This window comes from Staurois parvus, unplaced genomic scaffold (assembly GCF_062004578.1).
Source record: "Staurois parvus isolate SC_StPar_1 unplaced genomic scaffold, SC_StPar_1.0 ptg001167l, whole genome shotgun sequence".
NCBI classification, from domain to species: Eukaryota; Metazoa; Chordata; class Amphibia; order Anura; family Ranidae; genus Staurois; species Staurois parvus.
Genome location: NW_028318963.1, coordinates 543,704 through 565,000, shown reverse-complemented (window position 1 = coordinate 565,000; position 21,297 = coordinate 543,704). Strand labels below are relative to the sequence as shown.

At 45.9% G+C, this 21,297-nt stretch overlaps 1 protein-coding gene across 6 annotated transcripts in view; it reads left to right on the top strand.

Moving 5' to 3' along the window:
- The window catches only part of FGGY (FGGY carbohydrate kinase domain containing), a 401,559-nt gene that overhangs the window by 50,521 nt on the left and 329,741 nt on the right, over positions 1-21,297 (top strand). For all 6 annotated transcript variants that reach the window (XM_089659582.1, XM_089659583.1, XM_089659587.1 and 3 more), the window contains exons 3-4: positions 10,652-10,763; positions 20,074-20,225. In XM_089659582.1, coding sequence (XP_089515708.1) covers positions 10,652-10,763; positions 20,074-20,225 — 264 coding nt within the window. The remainder of the gene's footprint in view (positions 1-10,651; positions 10,764-20,073; positions 20,226-21,297) is intronic.

Here is a 21,297-nt window from a genome sequence, read left to right as displayed (position 1 = left end):
TAAGTATTTGGTCACCTACAAACAAGCAAGATTTCTGGCTCTCACAGACCTGAACCTTCTTCTTTAAGAGGCTCCTCTGTCCTGCACTCATTACCTGTATCAATGGCACCTGTTTGAACTTGTAATCAGTATAAAAGACACCTGTCCACAACCTCAAACAGTCACACTCCAAACTGCACTATGGTGAAGACCAAAGAGCTGTCGAAGGACACCAAAAACAAAAAATTGTAGACCTGCACCAGGCTGGGAAGACTAAATCTGCAATAGGCAAGCAGCTTGGTGTAAACCAGCGGTTCTCAACCTGGGGGTCGCGACCCCTTTGGGGGTCAAACGACACTTTCCCAGGGGTCGCCTAAGACCATCGGAAAACACATATTTCCGATGGCCTTAGGAACCGAGACACCGCTCCTTGATCCGTCTCCAGGTGTGGGCGGGATGACATGCCGTCCCTGTCATCTGGGCACACCCCCGGGATCAATCCTTCCTCGTCGGTGATTGGCCGCCGGAACTGTAGCTCAAGAGAGGCACACAGGTGGCTAATCAATGGCGAGGAGGTGGAGCTTGGAAAGGAGGAGCCGAGCGGCACCGCGAAGCTCGAGCGAGTGAAGAGGAAGAGAGCGGCCGGAGAAGGAAGCCATCTGACCGGTAAGTGTTTGTACCATGGGAGAGGGAGGGAGCGAGCGAGCCCAGGCTGGAGCAGGGGTCAGCAAGGTAAGTATCATTGGTGTCAGTGGGAGGAATAGTGCCCAATCATTGGTGTCACTATTACCAATGATGGGGCACTATTCCTCCCCCCACTGACACCAATGATGGGGCACTATTCCTCTCACTGATACCAATGATGGGGCACTATTCCTCCCACTGACACCAATGATGGGGCACTATTCCTCCCACTGACACCAATGTTGGGGTACTATTGCTCCCCCTGATACCAATGATGGGGCACTATTCCTCCCACTGATACCAAGGATAGGGCACTATTCCTCCCACTGACACCAACGATGGGGCACTATTCCTCCCACTGACACCAACGATGGGGCACTATTCCTCCCACTGACACCAACGATGGGGCACTATTCCTCCCACTGACACCAACGATGGGGCACTATTCCTCCCACTGACACCAACGATGGGGCACTATTCCTCCCACTGACACCAACGATGGGGCACTATACTTCCCTCTGATACCAACGATGGGGCACTATTCCTCCCACTGACACCAACGTTGGGGCACTATTGCTCCCCCTGAGGCCAACGATGGGGCACTATTCCTCCCACTGACACTAATGATGGGGGCACTATTCCTCCCACTGACACCAATGATGGGGGCACTATTCCTCCCACTGACACCAATGATGGGGGCACTATTCCTCCCACTGACACCAATGATGGGGCACTATTCCTCCCACTGATACCAATGATGGGGCACTATTCCTCCCACTGACACCAATGATGGGGCACTATTCCCCCCACTGACACCAATGATGGGGCACTATTCCCCCCACTGACACCAATGATGGGGCACTATTCCCCCCACTGACACCAATGATGGGGCACTATTCCCCCCACTGACACCAATGATGGGGCACTATTCCCCCCACTGACACCAGTGATGGGGCACTATTCTTCCCACTGACACCAATGATGGGGCACTATTCCTCCCACTGACACCAGTGATGGGGCACTTTTCCTCCCACTGACACCAGTGATGGGACACTATTCCTCCCACTGACACCAGTGATGGGACACTATTCCTCCCACTGACACCAGTGATGGGGCACTATTCCCCCGACTGACACCAGTGATGGGGCACTATTCCCCCGACTGACACCAATGATGGGGCACTATTCCCCCCACTGACACCAATGATGGGGCACTATTCCCCCCACTGACACCAATGATGGGGCACTATTCCCCCCACTGACACCAATGATGGGGCACTATTCCCCCCACTGACACCAATGATGGGGCACTATTCCCCCCACTGACACCAGTGATGGGGCACTATTCCTCCCATTGACACCAACGATGGGGCACTATTCCTCCCCCCACTGACACCAACGATGGGGCACTATTCCTCCCCCCACTGACACCAACGATGGGGCACTATTCCTCCCACTGATACCAACGATGGGGCACTATTCCTCCCCCCACTGACACCAACGATGGGACACTATTCCTCCCCCTGACACCAACGATGGGACACTATTCCTCCCCCTGACACCAACGATGGGGCACTATTCCTCCCCCCGACACCAACGATGGGGCACTATTCCTCCCCCTGACACCAACGATGGGGCACTATTCCTCCCACTGACACCACGATGGGGCACTATTCCCCCCACTGACACCAACGATGGGGCACTATTCCCTCCACTGACACCAACGATGGGGCACTATTCCTCCCCCCACTGACACCAACGATGGGGCACTATTCCTCCCCCCACTGACACCAACGATGGGGCACTATTCCTCCCCCCACTGACACCAACGATGGGGCACTATTCCTCCCCCCACTGACACCAACGATGGGGCACTATTCCTCCCCCCACTGACACCAACGATGGGGCACTATTCCTCCCCCCACTGACACCAACGATGGGGCACTATTCCTCCCCCCACTGACACCAACGATGGGGCACTATTCCTCCCCCCACTGACACCAACGATGGGGCACTATTCCTCCCCCCACTGACACCAACGATGGGGCACTATTCCTCCCCCCACTGACACCAACGATGGGGCACTATTCCTCCCCCCACTGACACCAACGATGGGGCACTATTCCTCCCCCCACTGACACCAACGATGGGGCACTATTCCTCCCCCCACTGACACCAACGATGGGGCACTATTCCTCCCCCCACTGACACCAACGATGGGGCACTATTCCTCCCCCCACTGACACCAACGATGGGGCACTATTCCTCCCCCCACTGACACCAACGATGGGGCACTATTCCTCCCCCCACTGACACCAACGATGGGGCACTATTCCTCCCCCCACTGACACCAACGATGGGGCACTATTCCTCCCCCCACTGACACCAACGATGGGGCACTATTCCTCCCCCCACTGACACCAACGATGGGGCACTATTCCTCCCCCCACTGACACCAACGATGGGGCACTATTCCTCCCCCCACTGACACCAACGATGGGGCACTATTCCTCCCCCCACTGACACCAACGATGGGGCACTATTGCTCCCCCCACTGACACCAACGATGGGGCACTATTGCTCCCCCCACTGACACCAACGATGGGGCACTATTCCTCCCCCCACTGACACCAACGATGGGGCACTATTGCTCCCCCCACTGACACCAACGATGGGGCACTATTGCTCCCCCCACTGACACCAACGATGGGGCACTATTGCTCCCCCCACTGACACCAACGATGGGGCACTATTGCTCCCCCCACTGACACCAACGATGGGGCACTATTGCTCCCCCCACTGACACCAACGATGGGGCACTATTGCTCCCCCCACTGACACCAACGATGGGGCACTATTGCTCCCCCCACTGACACCAACGATGGGGCACTATTGCTCCCCCCACTGACACCAACGATGGGGCACTATTGCTCCCCCCACTGACACCAACGATGGGGCACTATTGCTCCCCCCACTGACACCAACGATGGGGCACTATTGCTCCCCCCACTGACACCAACGATGGGGCACTATTGCTCCCCCCACTGACACCAACGATGGGGCACTATTGCTCCCCCCACTGACACCAACGATGGGGCACTATTGCTCCCCCCACTGACACCAACGATGGGGCACTATTGCTCCCCCCACTGACACCAACGATGGGGCACTATTGCTCCCCCCACTGACACCAACGATGGGGCACTATTGCTCCCCCCACTGACACCAACGATGGGGCACTATTGCTCCCCCCACTGACACCAACGATGGGGCACTATTGCTCCCCCCACTGACACCAACGATGGGGCACTATTGCTCCCCCCACTGACACCAACGATGGGGCACTATTGCTCCCCCCACTGACACCAACGATGGGGCACTATTGCTCCCCCCACTGACACCAACGATGGGGCACTATTGCTCCCCCCACTGACACCAACGATGGGGCACTATTGCTCCCCCCACTGACACCAACGATGGGGCACTATTGCTCCCCCCACTGACACCAACGATGGGGCACTATTGCTCCCCCCACTGACACCAACGATGGGGCACTATTGCTCCCCCCACTGACACCAACGATGGGGCACTATTGCTCCCCCCACTGACACCAACGATGGGGCACTATTGCTCCCCCCACTGACACCAACGATGGGGCACTATTGCTCCCCCCACTGACACCAACGATGGGGCACTATTGCTCCCCCCACTGACACCAACGATGGGGCACTATTGCTCCCCCCACTGACACCAACGATGGGGCACTATTGCTCCCCCCACTGACACCAACGATGGGGCACTATTGCTCCCCCCACTGACACCAACGATGGGGCACTATTGCTCCCCCCACTGACACCAACGATGGGGCACTATTGCTCCCCCCACTGACACCAACGATGGGGCACTATTGCTCCCCCCACTGACACCAACGATGGGGCACTATTGCTCCCCCCACTGACACCAACGATGGGGCACTATTGCTCCCCCCACTGACACCAACGATGGGGCACTATTGCTCCCCCCACTGACACCAACGATGGGGCACTATTGCTCCCCCCACTGACACCAACGATGGGGCACTATTGCTCCCCCCACTGACACCAACGATGGGGCACTATTGCTCCCCCCACTGACACCAACGATGGGGCACTATTGCTCCCCCCACTGACACCAACGATGGGGCACTATTGCTCCCCCCACTGACACCAACGATGGGGCACTATTGCTCCCCCCACTGACACCAACGATGGGGCACTATTGCTCCCCCCACTGACACCAACGATGGGGCACTATTGCTCCCCCCACTGACACCAACGATGGGGCACTATTGCTCCCCCCACTGACACCAACGATGGGGCACTATTGCTCCCCCCACTGACACCAACGATGGGGCACTATTGCTCCCCCCACTGACACCAACGATGGGGCACTATTGCTCCCCCCACTGACACCAACGATGGGGCACTATTGCTCCCCCCACTGACACCAACGATGGGGCACTATTGCTCCCCCCACTGACACCAACGATGGGGCACTATTGCTCCCCCCACTGACACCAACGATGGGGCACTATTGCTCCCCCCACTGACACCAACGATGGGGCACTATTGCTCCCCCCACTGACACCAACGATGGGGCACTATTGCTCCCCCCACTGACACCAACGATGGGGCACTATTGCTCCCCCCACTGACACCAACGATGGGGCACTATTGCTCCCCCCACTGACACCAACGATGGGGCACTATTGCTCCCCCCACTGACACCAACGATGGGGCACTATTGCTCCCCCCACTGACACCAACGATGGGGCACTATTGCTCCCCCCACTGACACCAACGATGGGGCACTATTGCTCCCCCCACTGACACCAACGATGGGGCACTATTGCTCCCCCCACTGACACCAACGATGGGGCACTATTGCTCCCCCCACTGACACCAACGATGGGGCACTATTGCTCCCCCCACTGACACCAACGATGGGGCACTATTGCTCCCCCCACTGACACCAACGATGGGGCACTATTGCTCCCCCCACTGACACCAACGATGGGGCACTATTGCTCCCCCCACTGACACCAACGATGGGGCACTATTGCTCCCCCCACTGACACCAACGATGGGGCACTATTGCTCCCCCCACTGACACCAACGATGGGGCACTATTGCTCCCCCCACTGACACCAACGATGGGGCACTATTGCTCCCCCCACTGACACCAACGATGGGGCACTATTGCTCCCCCCACTGACACCAACGATGGGGCACTATTGCTCCCCCCACTGACACCAACGATGGGGCACTATTGCTCCCCCCACTGACACCAACGATGGGGCACTATTGCTCCCCCCACTGACACCAACGATGGGGCACTATTGCTCCCCCCACTGACACCAACGATGGGGCACTATTGCTCCCCCCACTGACACCAACGATGGGGCACTATTGCTCCCCCCACTGACACCAACGATGGGGCACTATTGCTCCCCCCACTGACACCAACGACGGGGCACTATTGCTCCCCCCACTGACACCAACGACGGGGCACTATTCCTCCCCCCACTGACACCAACGACGGGGCACTATTCCTCCCACTGACACCAGTGACGTGGCACTACTCCTCCCACTGCAAAATTACAGTTATGAAGTAGCAACGAAAATAATTTTATGGCTGGGGGTCACCACAACATGAGGAACTGTATTAGGGGTCGCGACATTAGAAAGGTTGAGAACCACTGGTGTAAACAAATCAACTGTGGGAGCAATAATTAGAAAATGGAAGACATACAAGACCACTGATAATCTCCCTCGATCTGGGGCTCCACGCAAGATCTCACCCCATGGGGTCAAAATGATCACAAGAACGGTGAGCAAAAATCCCAGGACCACACGGGGGGACCTAGTGAATGCAGAGAGCTGGGACCAACGTAACAAAGGCTACCATCAGTAACACACTACGCCGCCAGGGACTCAGATCCTGCAGTGCCAGACGTGTCCCCCTGCTTAAGCCAGTACATGTCGGGGCCCGTCTGAAGTTTGCTAGAGAGCATTTGGATGATCCAGAAGAGGATTGGGAGAATGTCATATGGTCAGATGAAACCAAAATAGAACTGTTTGGTAGAAACACAACTCGTCGTGTTTGGAAGAGAGAGAATACTGAGTTGCATCCAAAGAACACCATACCTACTGTGAAGCATGGGGGTGGCAACATCATGCTTTGGGGCTGTTTCTCCACAAAGGGACCAGGACGACTGATCCATGTACAGGACAGAATGAATGGGGCCATGTATCGTGAGATTTTGAGTGCAAACCTCTTTCCATCAGCAAGGGCATTAAAGATGAAACGTGGCTGGGTCTTCCAACATGACAATGATCCCAAACATACCACCCGGGCCACGAAAGAGTGGCTTCGTAAGAAGTATTTCAAGGTCCTGGAGTGGCCTAGCCAGTCTCCAGATCTCAACCCCATAGAAAACCTTTGGAGGGAGTTGAAAGTCCGTGTTGCCCAGCGACAGCTCCAAAACATCACTGATCTAGAGGAGATCTGCATGGAGGATGGGCCAACATTCCAGCAACAGTGTGTGCCAACCTTGTGAAGATTTACAGGAAACGTCTGACCTCTGTCATTGCCAACAAAGGATATATAACAAAGTATTGACATGAACTTTTCATATTCACCAAATACTTATTTTCCACCATAATTTGCAAATAAATTCTTTCCAGATCAGCCAATGTGATTGTCTGGATTTTTTTTCTCATTTTGTCTCTCATAGTTGAGGTCTACCTATGATGCCAATTACAGGCCTCTCTCATCTTTGTAAGTGGGAGAACTTGCACAATTGGTGGTGACTAAATACTTTTTTGCCCCACTGTATATGTGTGTGTATATACAGTCATGGCCGAAATTGTTGGCACCCTTGATATTTCTCCAGGAAATCATGTATTTCTCACGAAACGTATTGCATTAACACATGTTTTGCTATACACATGTTTATTCCCTTTGTGTGTATTGGGACAAAACAAAAAAAGGGAGGAAAGAAAGCAAATTCGACATAATGTCACACAAACCTCCAAAAATGGGCTGGACAAAAGTATTGGCACCCTTTCACAACTGCGGATAAATAAGAATGTTACAAGCATGTGATGCTCCTGTAAACTCACCTGGGGCAAGTAACAGGTGTGGGCAATATAGAAATCACACCTGAAAGCAGATAAAAAGGAGAGACGTTCACTTAACCTTTGCATTGTGTGTCTGTCTGTGCCACACTAAGCATGGACAACAGAAAGAGGAGACGAGAACTGTCTGAGGACCTGAGAACCAAAATTGTGGCAAAATATCAACAATCTCAAGGTTACAAGTCCATCTCCAGAGAACTAGATTTGCCTTTGTCCACAGTGCGCAACATTATCAAGAAGTTTGCAACCCATGGCACTGTAGCTAATCTCCCTGGTCGTGGACGGATGAGGAAAATTGATGAAAGATTGCAACGCAGAATAGTCCGGATGGTGGATAAGCAGCCCCAAACATGTTCCAAAGACATTCAAGCTGTCCTGCAGGCTCAGGGAGCATCAGTGTCAGCGCGAACTATCCGTCGACATTTAAATGAAATGAAACGCTATGGCAGGAGACCCAGGAGGACCCCACTGCTGACACAGAGACATAAAAAAGCAAGACTACAGTTTGCCAAAATGTACTTGAGTAAGCCAAAAGCCTTCTGGGAAAACGTCTTGTGGACAGATGAGACCAAGATAGAGCTTTTCGGTAAAGCACATCATTCTACTGTTTACCGAAAACGGAATGAGGCCTACAAAGAACAAAACACAGTACCTACGGTAAAATATGGTGGAGGTTCAATGATGTTTTGGGGTTGTTTTGCTGCCTCTGGCACTGGGTGCCTTGACTGTGTGCAAGGCATCATGAAATCTGAGGATTACCAAAGGATTTTGGGTCGCACTGTAGGGCCCAGTGTCAGAAAGCTGGGTTTGCGTCCAAGATCCTGGGTCTTCCAGCAGGACAATGACCCCAAACATACGTCAAAAAGCACTCAGAAATGGATGGCAAAGAAGCGCTGGAGAGTTCTGAAGTGGCCAGCAATGAGCCCAGATCTAAATCCCATTGAACACCTGTGGAGAGATCTTAAAATTGCTGTTGGGAAAAGGTGTCCTTCCAATAAGAGAGACCTGGAGCTGTTTGCAAAGGAAGAGTGGTCCAAAATTCCGGGTGAGAGGTGTCAGAAGCTTATTGATGGTTATAGGAAGCGACTGATTTCAGTTATGTTTTCCAAAGGGTGTGCAACCAAATATTAAGTTAAGGGTGCCAATACTTTTGTCCAGCCCATTTTTGGGGTTTTGTGTGACATTATGTCATATTTGCTTTTCTGCCTCTGTTTTATATTTGTTCCAATACATACAAAGGGAATAAACATGTGTATAGCAAAACATGTGTTAATGCAATACCTTTTTTGTGTGAAATACTTGATTTTCAGGAAAAATATCAAGGGTGCCAACAATTTCGGCCATGACTGTAGATGTGTGTGTGTGTGTGTATATATATATATAATTTATTTATTTTTTATTATATAGAATATGGCCAAAACTGTAGTATTTCAAATATATTTTTCTTCCATAGGGGCAATCGCAGCTGTTTTTTAATGACTGTGAACATGAATAAATGAGTGCGCTGTACACTAAATCCATCAAATACAATACATAAACACAATATATCCAAAAAAAATTAATGAAAATAAATAACAATTGTGCAAAAAAAAAATATATCTATAATGCTAAAAAGTCCAAATGCATAAAGTGAATAAACATAAAACTCCCAAATCCAATGTGAAAGTGCTGTGTGCTGAAAAATCTTCCAACAAAGTGTTATGGTGTCCACAAGTGCTCGCCACAACAGACAAATCAGCCTCTTACTGGACACATTGATCTCTGATCAAGAGATGAAACGAGCAGGCGGTGTTCAGATTCCATACTGACACCCATGCTAGCAGTATCAAAGGAGATGAAAGGACGACCGCAGGCTCACCACTACGAATTTCTCACATCGAGCCTCTCTATACAATGTAACGAAAGGGTTTAAAACAGAAGAGACTTCATAGTGCAACCCAATAAAACTTACAAAATGTATTCAGTAAAGTATTGCACTTACATAAATAAGGTGCATAAAGGCAGTGTGCAGATTCAAAATTCCCGCGGTGTCAGACCACCGGCTGGAACTTGGTGACATCACAGAAAGCTCCTGCTGACGCGTTTCTCCAAAACTAGTGTCCTCTGGGAATGATCTCCAATATATTTATTCATTCGCTGTTATTTATTTTGTCCATTTTACTATTTGTTGAGTTTTTCTTTTCACATATACTCCATTTTAATGAATTACATGACTGCTGAGGTCTGAGGGCCACACATCATACAACAAAGAGCTGCATGTGGCCCTCGGGCACCAGGGCATTAGATAGATCAGAGCGATTACTACAATTATTTGCAATTTTTTTGTTATATATATATATATAAATAACACTCATGCAGAAAGTAGATTTGGCATCTTAAAGCTGGGTATACACTATTGGAAAATCTGGAGATCGATCGTCCAGTTGTCCTCAATGTTTCACAGCAAGTGGAACCCGAAGATGGTACTAAGTGTACGAAAATTCTGTAGCGACAAAGATATCAAAATGTTGCAGGGTAGATTATTGTTGTTTATTGTTTCTGATCGCGAACCGTCTTTTCTCTTCCGAAAACTGTACACATTAAATGAAAATTGTTCGCTCTGATCACATACGAGAGACATTTTGGAGTTTGTCCCTTTTGGAAATTTTAATTTGGAAAGTCTGAATCGGATGTCGAAAGTTTTTTTTTTTTTGTTTTTGTTTGATTTTCTTCCGGATTTCATATATGGTGTACCCAGCTTAAGATTTTTCTATTTAAAATTCACTTACATTTGCATTCACTAAAATATTCTCTTTTTTTCCTGACGTACAGAAAGTTGTGCAGTCGGCAGGCTCCGGTCAGATTCGCGGGCTTGGCTTCGATGCGACGTGCTCTCTTGTGGTTCTGGATAAAGGTTTTAAGCCATTGGCAGTAAATGTTGAAGGTACGGTCCGCTGTAGAGAAATAACTAACAGATCCCGAGATTGAAATGCTACACCGACAGGGACGGATCTAGCCTACCTAATGTGGGGGTGCAGTACAAAAAAAGTCAGGGGGCAGAATGTCAGCACTGTGTGTGAGCCACTGACAGTCCGCCGACCTGGGAAACACTGGTATGTATTAGGGTATCATTAGATTAGGATGATTAAATAGATCCTGTGCCCCCTTATATCAGATGTCCCTATCAGGAGTCCTCATCAGAGCCCCCTTTACATTGAGATCCCAGCAGAATGCCCCCCCCTGCATCAGAGGCCCTATGAGAGTGCCCCCTTAAATCAGATGTCCCCATGAGAGTGCCGCCTTACATCAGATGTCCCCCGGAGAGTGCGCCCTTACATCAGATGTCCCCCTGAGAGTGCGCCCTTACATCAGATGTCCTCATGAGAGTGCGCCCTTACATCAGATGTCCCCATGAGAGTGCGCCCCTACATCAGATGTCCTCATGAGAGTGCTCCCTTACATCAGATGTCCTCAGAGTGCGCCCTTAATTCAGATGTCCTCATGAGAGTGCGCCCTTACATCAGATGTCCCCATGAGAGTGCCCCCTTACATCAGATGTCCTCATGAGAGTGCGCCCTTACATCAGATGTCCCCATGAGAGTGCGCCCTTACATCAGATGTCCTCATGAGAGTGCGCCCTTAAATCAGATGTCCTCATGAGAGTGCGCCCTTACATCAGATGTCCCCATGAGAGTGCGCCCTTACATCAGATGTCCCCATGAGAGTGCCCCCTTACATCAGATGTCCTCATGAGAGTGCGCCCTTAAATCAGATGTCCTCATGAGAGTGCGCCCTTAAATCAGATGTCCTCATGAGAGTGCGCCCTTACATCAGATGTCCTCATGAGAGTGCGCCCTTACATCAGATGTCCTCATGAGAGTGCGCCCTTACATCAGATGTCCTCATGAGAGTGCGCCCTTACATCAGATGTCCTCATGAGAGTGCGCCCTTACATCAGATGTCCTCATGAGAGTGCGCCCTTAAATCAGATGTCCTCATGAGAGTGCGCCCTTACATCAGATGTCCCCATGAGAGTGCGCCCTTACATCAGATGTCCCCATGAGAGTGCGCCCTTACATCAGATGTCCCCATGAGAGTGCGCCCTTACATCAGATGTCCCCATGAGAGTGCGCCCTTACATCAGATGTCCCCATGAGAGTGCGCCCTTACATCAGATGTCCCCATGAGAGTGCGCCCTTACATCAGATGTCCTCATGAGAGTGCGCCCTTACATCAGATGTCCCCATGAGAGTGCGCCCTTACATCAGATGTCCTCAGAGTGCACCCTTAATTCAGATGTCCCCGTGAGAATACGCCCTTACATCAGATGTCCCCATGAGAGTGCCCCCTTACATCAGATGTCCTCATGAGAGTGCACCCTTAATTCAGATGTCCCCATGAGAGTGCGCCCTTACATCAGATGTCCTCAGAGTGCACCCTTAATTCAGATGTCCCCGTGAGAATACGCCCTTACATCAGATGTCCCCATGAGAGTGCGCTCTTAAATCAGATGTCCTCATGAGAGTGCGCTCTTAAATCAGATGTCCTCATGAGAATACGCCCTTACATCAGATGTCCCCATGAGAGTGCCCCCTTACATCAGATGTCCTCATGAGAGTGCGCCCTTACATCAGATGTCCTCATGAGAATACGCCCTTACATCAGATGTCCCCATGAGAGTGCCCCCTTACATCAGATGTCCCCTTGAGAGTGCGCCCTTAAATCAGATGTCCTCATGAGAGTGCGCCCTTACATTAAATGTCCCCGTGAGAATACGCCCTTACATCAGATGTCCCCATGAGAGTGCCCCCTTACATCAGATGTCCTCATGAGAGTGCGCCCTTACATCAGATGTCCCCATGAGAGTGCTCCCTTACATCAGATGTCCCCATGAGAGTGCTCCCTTACATCAGATGTGCTCATGAGAGTGCTCCCTTACATCAGATGTGCTCATGAGAGTGCTCCCTTACATCAGATGTCCCCATGAGAGTGCTCCCTTACATCAGATGTGCTCATGAGAGTGCGCCCTTAAATCAGATGTCCCCATGAGAGTGCTCCCTTACATCAGATGTCCCCATGAGAGTGCTCCCTTACATCAGATGTCCCCATGAGAGTGCGCCCTTACATCAGATGTCCCCATGAGAGTGCTCTCTTACATCAGATGTGCTCATGAGAGTGCGCTCTTAAATCAGATGTCCTCATGAGAGTGCGCCCTTAAATCAGATGTCCTCAGGAGAGTGCGCCCTTACATCAGATGTCCCCATGAGAGTGCTCCCTTACATCAGATGTCCCCATGAGAGTGCTCCCTTACATCAGATGTCCCCATGAGAGTGCTCCCTTACATCAGATGTCCCCATGAGAGTGCTCCCTTACATCAGATGTACCCATGAGAGTGCGCCCTTACATCAGATGTCCCCATGAGAGTGCTCCCTTACATCAGATGTGCTCATGAGAGTGCTCCCTTACATCAGATGTCCCCATGAGAGTGCTCCCTTACATCAGATGTCCCCATGAGAGTGCGCCCTTACATCAGATGTCCCCATGAGAGTGCTCCCTTACATCAGATGTCCCCATGAGAGTGCTCCCTTACATCAGATGTACCCATGAGAGTGCGCCCTTACATCAGATGTCCCCATGAGAGTGCTCCCTTACATCAGATGTGCTCATGAGAGTGCTCCCTTACATCAGATGTCCCCATGAGAGTGCTCCCTTACATCAGATGTCCCCATGAGAGTGCTCCCTTACATCAAATGTACCCATGAGAGTGCGCCCTTACATCAGATGTCCCCATGAGAGTGCTCCCTTACATCAGATGTGCTCATGAGAGTGCTCCCTTACATCAGATGTCCCCATGAGAGTGCGCCCTTACATCAGATGTTCCCATGAGAGTGCACCCTTACATCAGATGTCCCCATGAGAGTGCTCCCTTATATCAAATGTGCTCATGAGAGTGCTCCCTTACATCAAATGTCCCCATGAGAGTGCGCCCTTACATCAGATGTCCCCATGAGAGTGCGCGCTTGCATCAGATGTCCCCATGAGAGTGCTCCCTTACATCAAATGTCCCCATGAGAGTACGCCCTTACATCAGATGTCCCCATGAGAGTGCGCCCTTACATCAGATGTCCCCATGAGAGTGCCCCCTTACATCAATTGTCCCCAACGGAACGTCCTCTTACATATGATCAGTTATCCCCATCAGAATTCTTTCCTACATCAGGTGTCCCCATGAGTGTCCCCTTCCATCAAGTGTCCCCATCGAAGTGTCCCCTTACATATGAAGAGTTATGCTCATCAGAGTGCCCCCTTACACCATGTGTCCCCATCAGAGTGTCCCCTTACACCATGTGTCCCCATCAGAGTGCCCCCCTTACACCATGTGTCCCCATCAGAGTGCCCCCCTTACACCATGTGTCCCCATCAGAGTGCCCCCCTTACACCATGTGTCCCCATCAGAGTGCCCCCCTTACACCATGTGTCCCCATCAGAGTGCCCCCCTTACACCATGTGTCCCCATCAGAGTGCCGCCTTACATCAGGTGTCCCCATCAGAGTGTCCCCTTACATCAACTGTTTGCATCAGACTGGCTCATGGATCAGTGTGCACTCTCAGACATCTGGGGGGCACAGCTAAAATCTGCGGGGAGGGGGGGGGTCAGGTAAAATGACCGAGAATTGGCATCCGGTTATAGGTTTATCTCAAAATAAGATCTGATGAAGGACTTTGTGACAGAGCCAACACATTTCTTGGGCTAGAAATCGCCCCTTTATCAAGGCTCGTAGATGGGGAACAATGTGTACTGGAATGACCTCCATGGGTCAGACTCGTCTTTCTAGTACATCCCACAGATGCTCGATTAGATTGAGATCTGGAGAATTTAAAGGCCAAGCCAACACCTTGAACTCGAGTTCCTAAAACCTTTCTTGAATTCATCAGATCAAACTCCAGGCAGGTGGTGCTGTGGTTGGGGTTCGAACCACCCGAGTACTGCCAGGCGTAAGTGCTAACCATTTAGCAAACACATGCGCAGTACCATGCGTTTTTGGTGTGGCACGATTTTAAAAATTATAGCATTTTTTTTTTTGCGTGTTTCTCGTGCATGGGGCATCTCCTCTTGTGACCGAATCCCGAAGGCTTTGAAATACCTGAAGCCTGGCCAACTGCCCCTTTAATTTGTTTTTCATGCGGCTCAGAAGTGACTTAATAAAGGAAAATGGAAACTCTGAGTTTGGAACGCTCTTATTTATCTTCTTCGAGTTGCAGAGAACTGTGACCAGAAATCTGATGGGCATAACACCATGAAAACGCTCAAGGGGCACCAAACTAAAATGGTTTTCTTTTTTTTTCCTTTATTTGTAACAATGAAAACATTTATGACTTTGTTACTGCGAGAATCCTCAACTTTCCGCCTCCTCCACCGCGCTGGATATCTGTGCAGTCTATAGAACGTACCTGTTTTGACTGCGGCCTGTGTGTGAAGGCGATGAAATGCTATGAGGGATGACTTTATGTCATGTCTTTATCTACATACGCTGACACCCAACATCGATCAAAATGAAAAATGGGTCGAGCGCTAACGGCAGCTCCAGGCTGATTGGGGTCACTGAAACCGGCGAGACTTCTGTAAAGCTGAGCTCCAAGCAGATAAAAAAAACATTCAGATTAAGGCAGCTCTGTATTTCATAATACATCAGTAAATGAATTTTTATTATTATTATTTTTATTGTTATTATTTTTATTATTATTATTAAGAATATTATTATTATTTTTCTTGTTTTTATTTTTATTATTAATATTATTGTTATTATTTTTATTTATTATTATTAATAATAAAATTGTTATTTTTATTGTTATTTAATTATTATTTTTATTATTATCATTAATATTATTGTTATTTTTATTATTATTATTAAGAATATTATTATTATTATTTTTATTATTATTTTTATTTATTATTAATATTATTGTTATTATTTTTATTATTATTAATAATAATATTGTTGTTATTATTATTATTATTATTATTATTATTAATAATAATGTTATTTTTATTATTATTAAGAATATTATTTTTATTGTTATTATTTTTATTTATTAATATTATTGTTATTATTTTTATTATTATTATTAATAATAATATTGTTATTATTTTTATTATTATTATTATTATTGTTATTTTTATTATTATTATTGTTATTAATATTAAGAATATTATTATTATTTTTGTTGTTATTATTTTATTATTATTATTATTGTTATTATTTTTATTATTGTTGTTAATATTAAGAATATTATTATTATTTTTATTGTTATTATTTTTAATATTTATTATTAATAATATTATTGTTGTTTTTATAATTAATATTGTTATTATTTTTTATTATTATCATTATTAATATTATTATGGGAAAGACCTCCTGCGCTCCTAACTAAAACCCTATAAATGAATCACAAAGGTAAAGCTGCCAACATCCAGTCATATTCCTAATGACAAACGTGAAATAACAAAGAAAAATAATGTGGCACTAATACCATATAAACCCCACCACAAATGGCACAAAATGAAATAAATATACCAATATGCACATAAATAATAGAAAATAAATGTGTAAGAGTGTAAATATGCACATATATAATTATACATTAAACAATATACAATATATATAAATAGTGATGCACATGAGTATCTATATCACTCACACAATACACGTGCGACAATGTGCCACCTACCAGGTCCAAATAGGGACCAACAAATAACAGTAGTGCCCCAAATAATCCTAAACGGATCTAATAGTGATATACAAAGAACAAACGAAAAGTCCAAAATTGGACTAAACCCGAAAAGTTGTGCTCCAACCTCTCAACAGAAAACAGAAGTGCTCCAGGCGCAAAAACCACATAAATATCAACCACTGTGTCATTAATATACACAGTACATCCAACCGTACATAAAATGATGTGCTCAATTGTAAACGTATAACAAATATAAAATAATTAATATGCAAAAAGTCCCGTGAGGTTAAAAGAACACCTAATTGCAATAAGCAGTACAGTCCTTAAAAATGTAACCCAAAGGTGATGATAGGTGTGCGAAGATATCCAAATATGGCTGAAATGACCGCTCACCCTCCTGTTTCGACCCACAGAAGGCCAAAAGGCTTTTAAGATCACTAAACCCGGATCCTTCCTGCGCGGGACTCCTCCAAAGCTCTCCACACTGTTCTCCCCTCAAGTATAGGCTCATAAGGTAGCAGATCTCTCCAGGCAATTAAGCAGAAAGTGGCCACTTATTTCCTCAGAAAATACAAGTGAATACTTCCATAGTGTAATACTGTTTATTCACTACTGAATATAGCTCCAAAATTGTGTATTACGCACTCACATTTTACATCATCTTTCCCATTACATTTGGTCAATTCAAACCTCAGATCAGATGTAGTTGCATGGGTGTCCATGGGTATTATTATTATTTATTATTATTATTATTATTATTATTTTTTTTTTTTAATTATTAATAAATAATAATAAAACATAATAATAATATTATTATTATTATAATTTATTATTATTATTTATTATTATTATTATTATTTATTATTATTATTATTAATTTTTTTTAATTATTAATAAATAATAATAATAATAATAAAAAATAATAATAATATTATTATTATTATAATTTATTATTATTATTTATTATTATTATTATTTTTTATTATTTTTATTCCTATTATTATTATTATACAGGATTTATATAGAGCAAACAGTTTGCTCGGCGCTTTACAAAATAAAGGCAGTAGGTAAGGCACAATGCAATTGTTGATGAATTAGACCAGTTTTCTGTTTGTGTCCTTTCACACGGATGTTCCGTTTTTTTTTTACTTCAGTTCAGTCACGTTTTTTCAAAGAAAAAACAGATGAGTATGCATCCATTTTTTCATCTGTTTACATCCGTTTTTCCATCCGTTTTCTTTTCATCTGTTTTTAATCTGTTTATATCCGTTTTTCATCCATTTACATTGGTTTACATCCGTTTTTAATCTGTTTAGATCCGTTAAGATCCATTTTCATCCATTTTTTTCATCTTTTTCATCCATTTACATTCATTTTTCACTGGTTTACATACGTTTTTCATCCGTTTAGATCAGTTTTTCATCCATTTACATCCATTTTTTCATCCATTTTTTTTCATCTGTTTTCATAATAATATTAATAATTTTATAATAATATATAATAATTATGTATAATACATAAGGGGGAATACGATCTCCATGCATAATACATAAGGGGGGGATATGATCTCCATGTATAATACATAAGGGGGGATATGATCTCCATGTATAATACATAAGGGGGGGATATGATCACCATGTATAATACATAAGGGGGGATATGATCTCCATGTATAATACATAAGGGGGGATATGATCTCCATGTATAATACATAAGGGGGGATATGATCTCCATGTATAATACATAAGGGGGAATACGATCTCCATGTATAATACATAAGGGGGGGATATTATCACCATGTATAATACATAAGGGGGGATATGATTTCCATGTATAATACATAAGGGGGATATGATCACCATGTATAATACATAAGGGGGATATGATCTCCATGTATAATACATAAGGGGGGGGGGATATGATCTCCATGTATAATACATAAGGGGGGGGATATGATCTCCATGTATAATACATAAGGGGGGATATGACCACCATGTATAATACATAAGGGGGGATATGATCTCCATGTATAATACATAAGGGGGGATATGACCTCCATGTATAATATATAAGGGGGGATATGATCACCATGTATAGTATATAAGGGGGGGATATGATCTCCATGTATAATACATAAGGGGGGATATGATCTCCATGTATAATACATAAGGGGGGATATGATCTCCATGTATAATACATAAGGGGGGATATAATCTCCATATATAATACATAAGGGGGGTATGATCTCCATGTATAATACATAAGGGGGGGAAGATGATCTCCATGTATAATACATAAGGGGGATATGATCTCCATGTATAATGCATAAGGGGGGATATGATCTCCATGTATAATACATAAGGGGGGATATGATCTCCATGTATAATACATAAGGGGGGATATGATCTCCATGTATAATACATAAGGGGGATATGACCTCCATGTATAATATATAAGGGGGGATATGATCACCATGTATAGTATATAAGGGGGGGATATGATCTCCATGTATAATACATAAGGGGGATATGATCTCCATGTATAATACATAAGGGGGGATATGATCTCCATGTATAATACATAAGGGGGGATATGATCTCCATGTATAATACATAAGGGGGGATATGATCTCCATGTATAATACATAAGGGGGGATATGATCTCCATATATAATACATAAGGGGGGGGTATGATCTCCATGTATAATACATAAGGGGGGGGGGAGATGATCTCCATGTATAATACATAAGGGGGATATGATCTCCATGTATAATACATAAGGGGGATATGATCTCCATGTATAATACATAAGGGGGGATATGATCTCCATGTATAATACATAAGGGGGGATATGATCTCCATGTATAATACATAAGGGGGGATATGATCACCATGTAAAATACATAAGGGGGGATATGATCTCCATGTATAATACATAAGGGGGGATATGATCTCCATGTATAATACATAAGGGGGGATATGATCTCCATGTATAATACATAAGGGGGGATATGATCTCCATGTATAATACACCGGAGGTTCATAGTGAACTCTGTGTAGAGCTATTCCCCCTGAGGTCATCACAGAGGACAAGGGGGCGCTCTTTACGTCTGAAGGAAAATAAATTTAATCTCCAAACACGGAAAGGTTTCTTCACAGTAAGAGCTGTGAGAATTTGGAATAGACTCCCTCAAGAGTTGGTTGTGGCCAGCTCAGTGGATTGCTGTAGGAAAGTCCTGGATTGTTTCTTGGATACACAGAATATAACTGGATATAACATTTATAGGTAAAGTTGATCCAGGGAATATCCGATTGCCTCTCGGGGGATCAGGAATGATTTTTTTCCATCAGAAGCAAATTGGATCATGCTTTGCTGGGTTTTTTTGCCTTCCTCTGGATGAACTGTGGGTGTAGGACTATATCTTTTTTTTTTTTCTATGGTTGAACTGGATGGACTTTTCTCTTTTTTCAGCCAGACTAACTATGTAACTATGTAACATCAGATTCTGCCTGATTCACAGGTGACCATAACAGGAATGTGATCATGTGGATGGATCACCGGGCTGGAAGTCAAGTAGATCTCATCAACAAGACCAACCACGCTGTTTTGCGCTATGTTGGCGGCGTGATGTCCGTAGAGATGCAACCACCCAAACTACTTTGGTTAAAAGAGGTGAGTTTCTTGAACTTGGCCTGACAATAATGCAGTCAAACTATGGAGGGGATTGGTTACCTCTCAAATGTTTTTCCCTTCTATCATGACTGCTTTATGGTCTTTGGTTCACATCTAACCTTGGAACCTTCTCTTTTTCTGTGGCTCCATACCTGGAATTCTTACTAAAGCTTCATTAATAACTTGACAGCGTGTTATGATGGTCTCCAGTTGGGTTTTTAGACCTGCCCACATAAAAGGCTGTACCTGTGTTTTTTTTAGGTCAGAACACACATACTAGGGACAATTTAGACAATAGATAATTAACCTACCAACGTGTCTTTGGTGTGTTGGAGGAAACCCACACAAGCCAAGGACCCCAGTGCTGCAAGAGATTAGAGGTAACCACTAAGCCATTGTGCTACCCTTTTAATAATTCTATTACCAGCCTCTAAGTTCCAGAAGTGCCCTAGATCACAATGGTGCACTATAAAGATGATCTGCACTTCTGTATAACTTTGAACTAAGCCAAGACTTTCCCCCACCAAGGGTTTCCACCACCAAGAGTTTCCACCACCATTCAACAGTTGTATGCCAGAACCTCTGTGACCAATCATCAGTGGTCACCATAGTGGACTGCTTAACAGCAGGGCTGAGCGCCAAGTTGGGCAGGGTCCGAGGCGTTCTGGATTGTATGCAAGACATGGAGATTAAGTGAGACGGAAACACAACAATGATTGCTTGGTATCAGGCTTGCTGTGTCCATATATACTCGTACCAGGAATGAAGATTAAGATAAACTGATCCTTTGGTTAACTAGAGGGGGAGGGGGGTGCAGGCATTGGCAGAGCAAATAACATTAGCACAGTGTAAATGCAGTATAAGGTAAATGGCGTAGAGAATTTATTATAGAAAACTCCTGTTGATCCTGCCAAAAATGCATTGTTGTTGCACTTCCTGTACACTGAACTGAAAGAACAAACAATGGTATCAGCCTTCTGCAAACTACAAATCTACCCCCTCCCTCATGTAACAGAGCTGAATACAGGTAGACATGTTTGAAGTCCAGCCTGTGTGGCAGTTTTGACTCCCT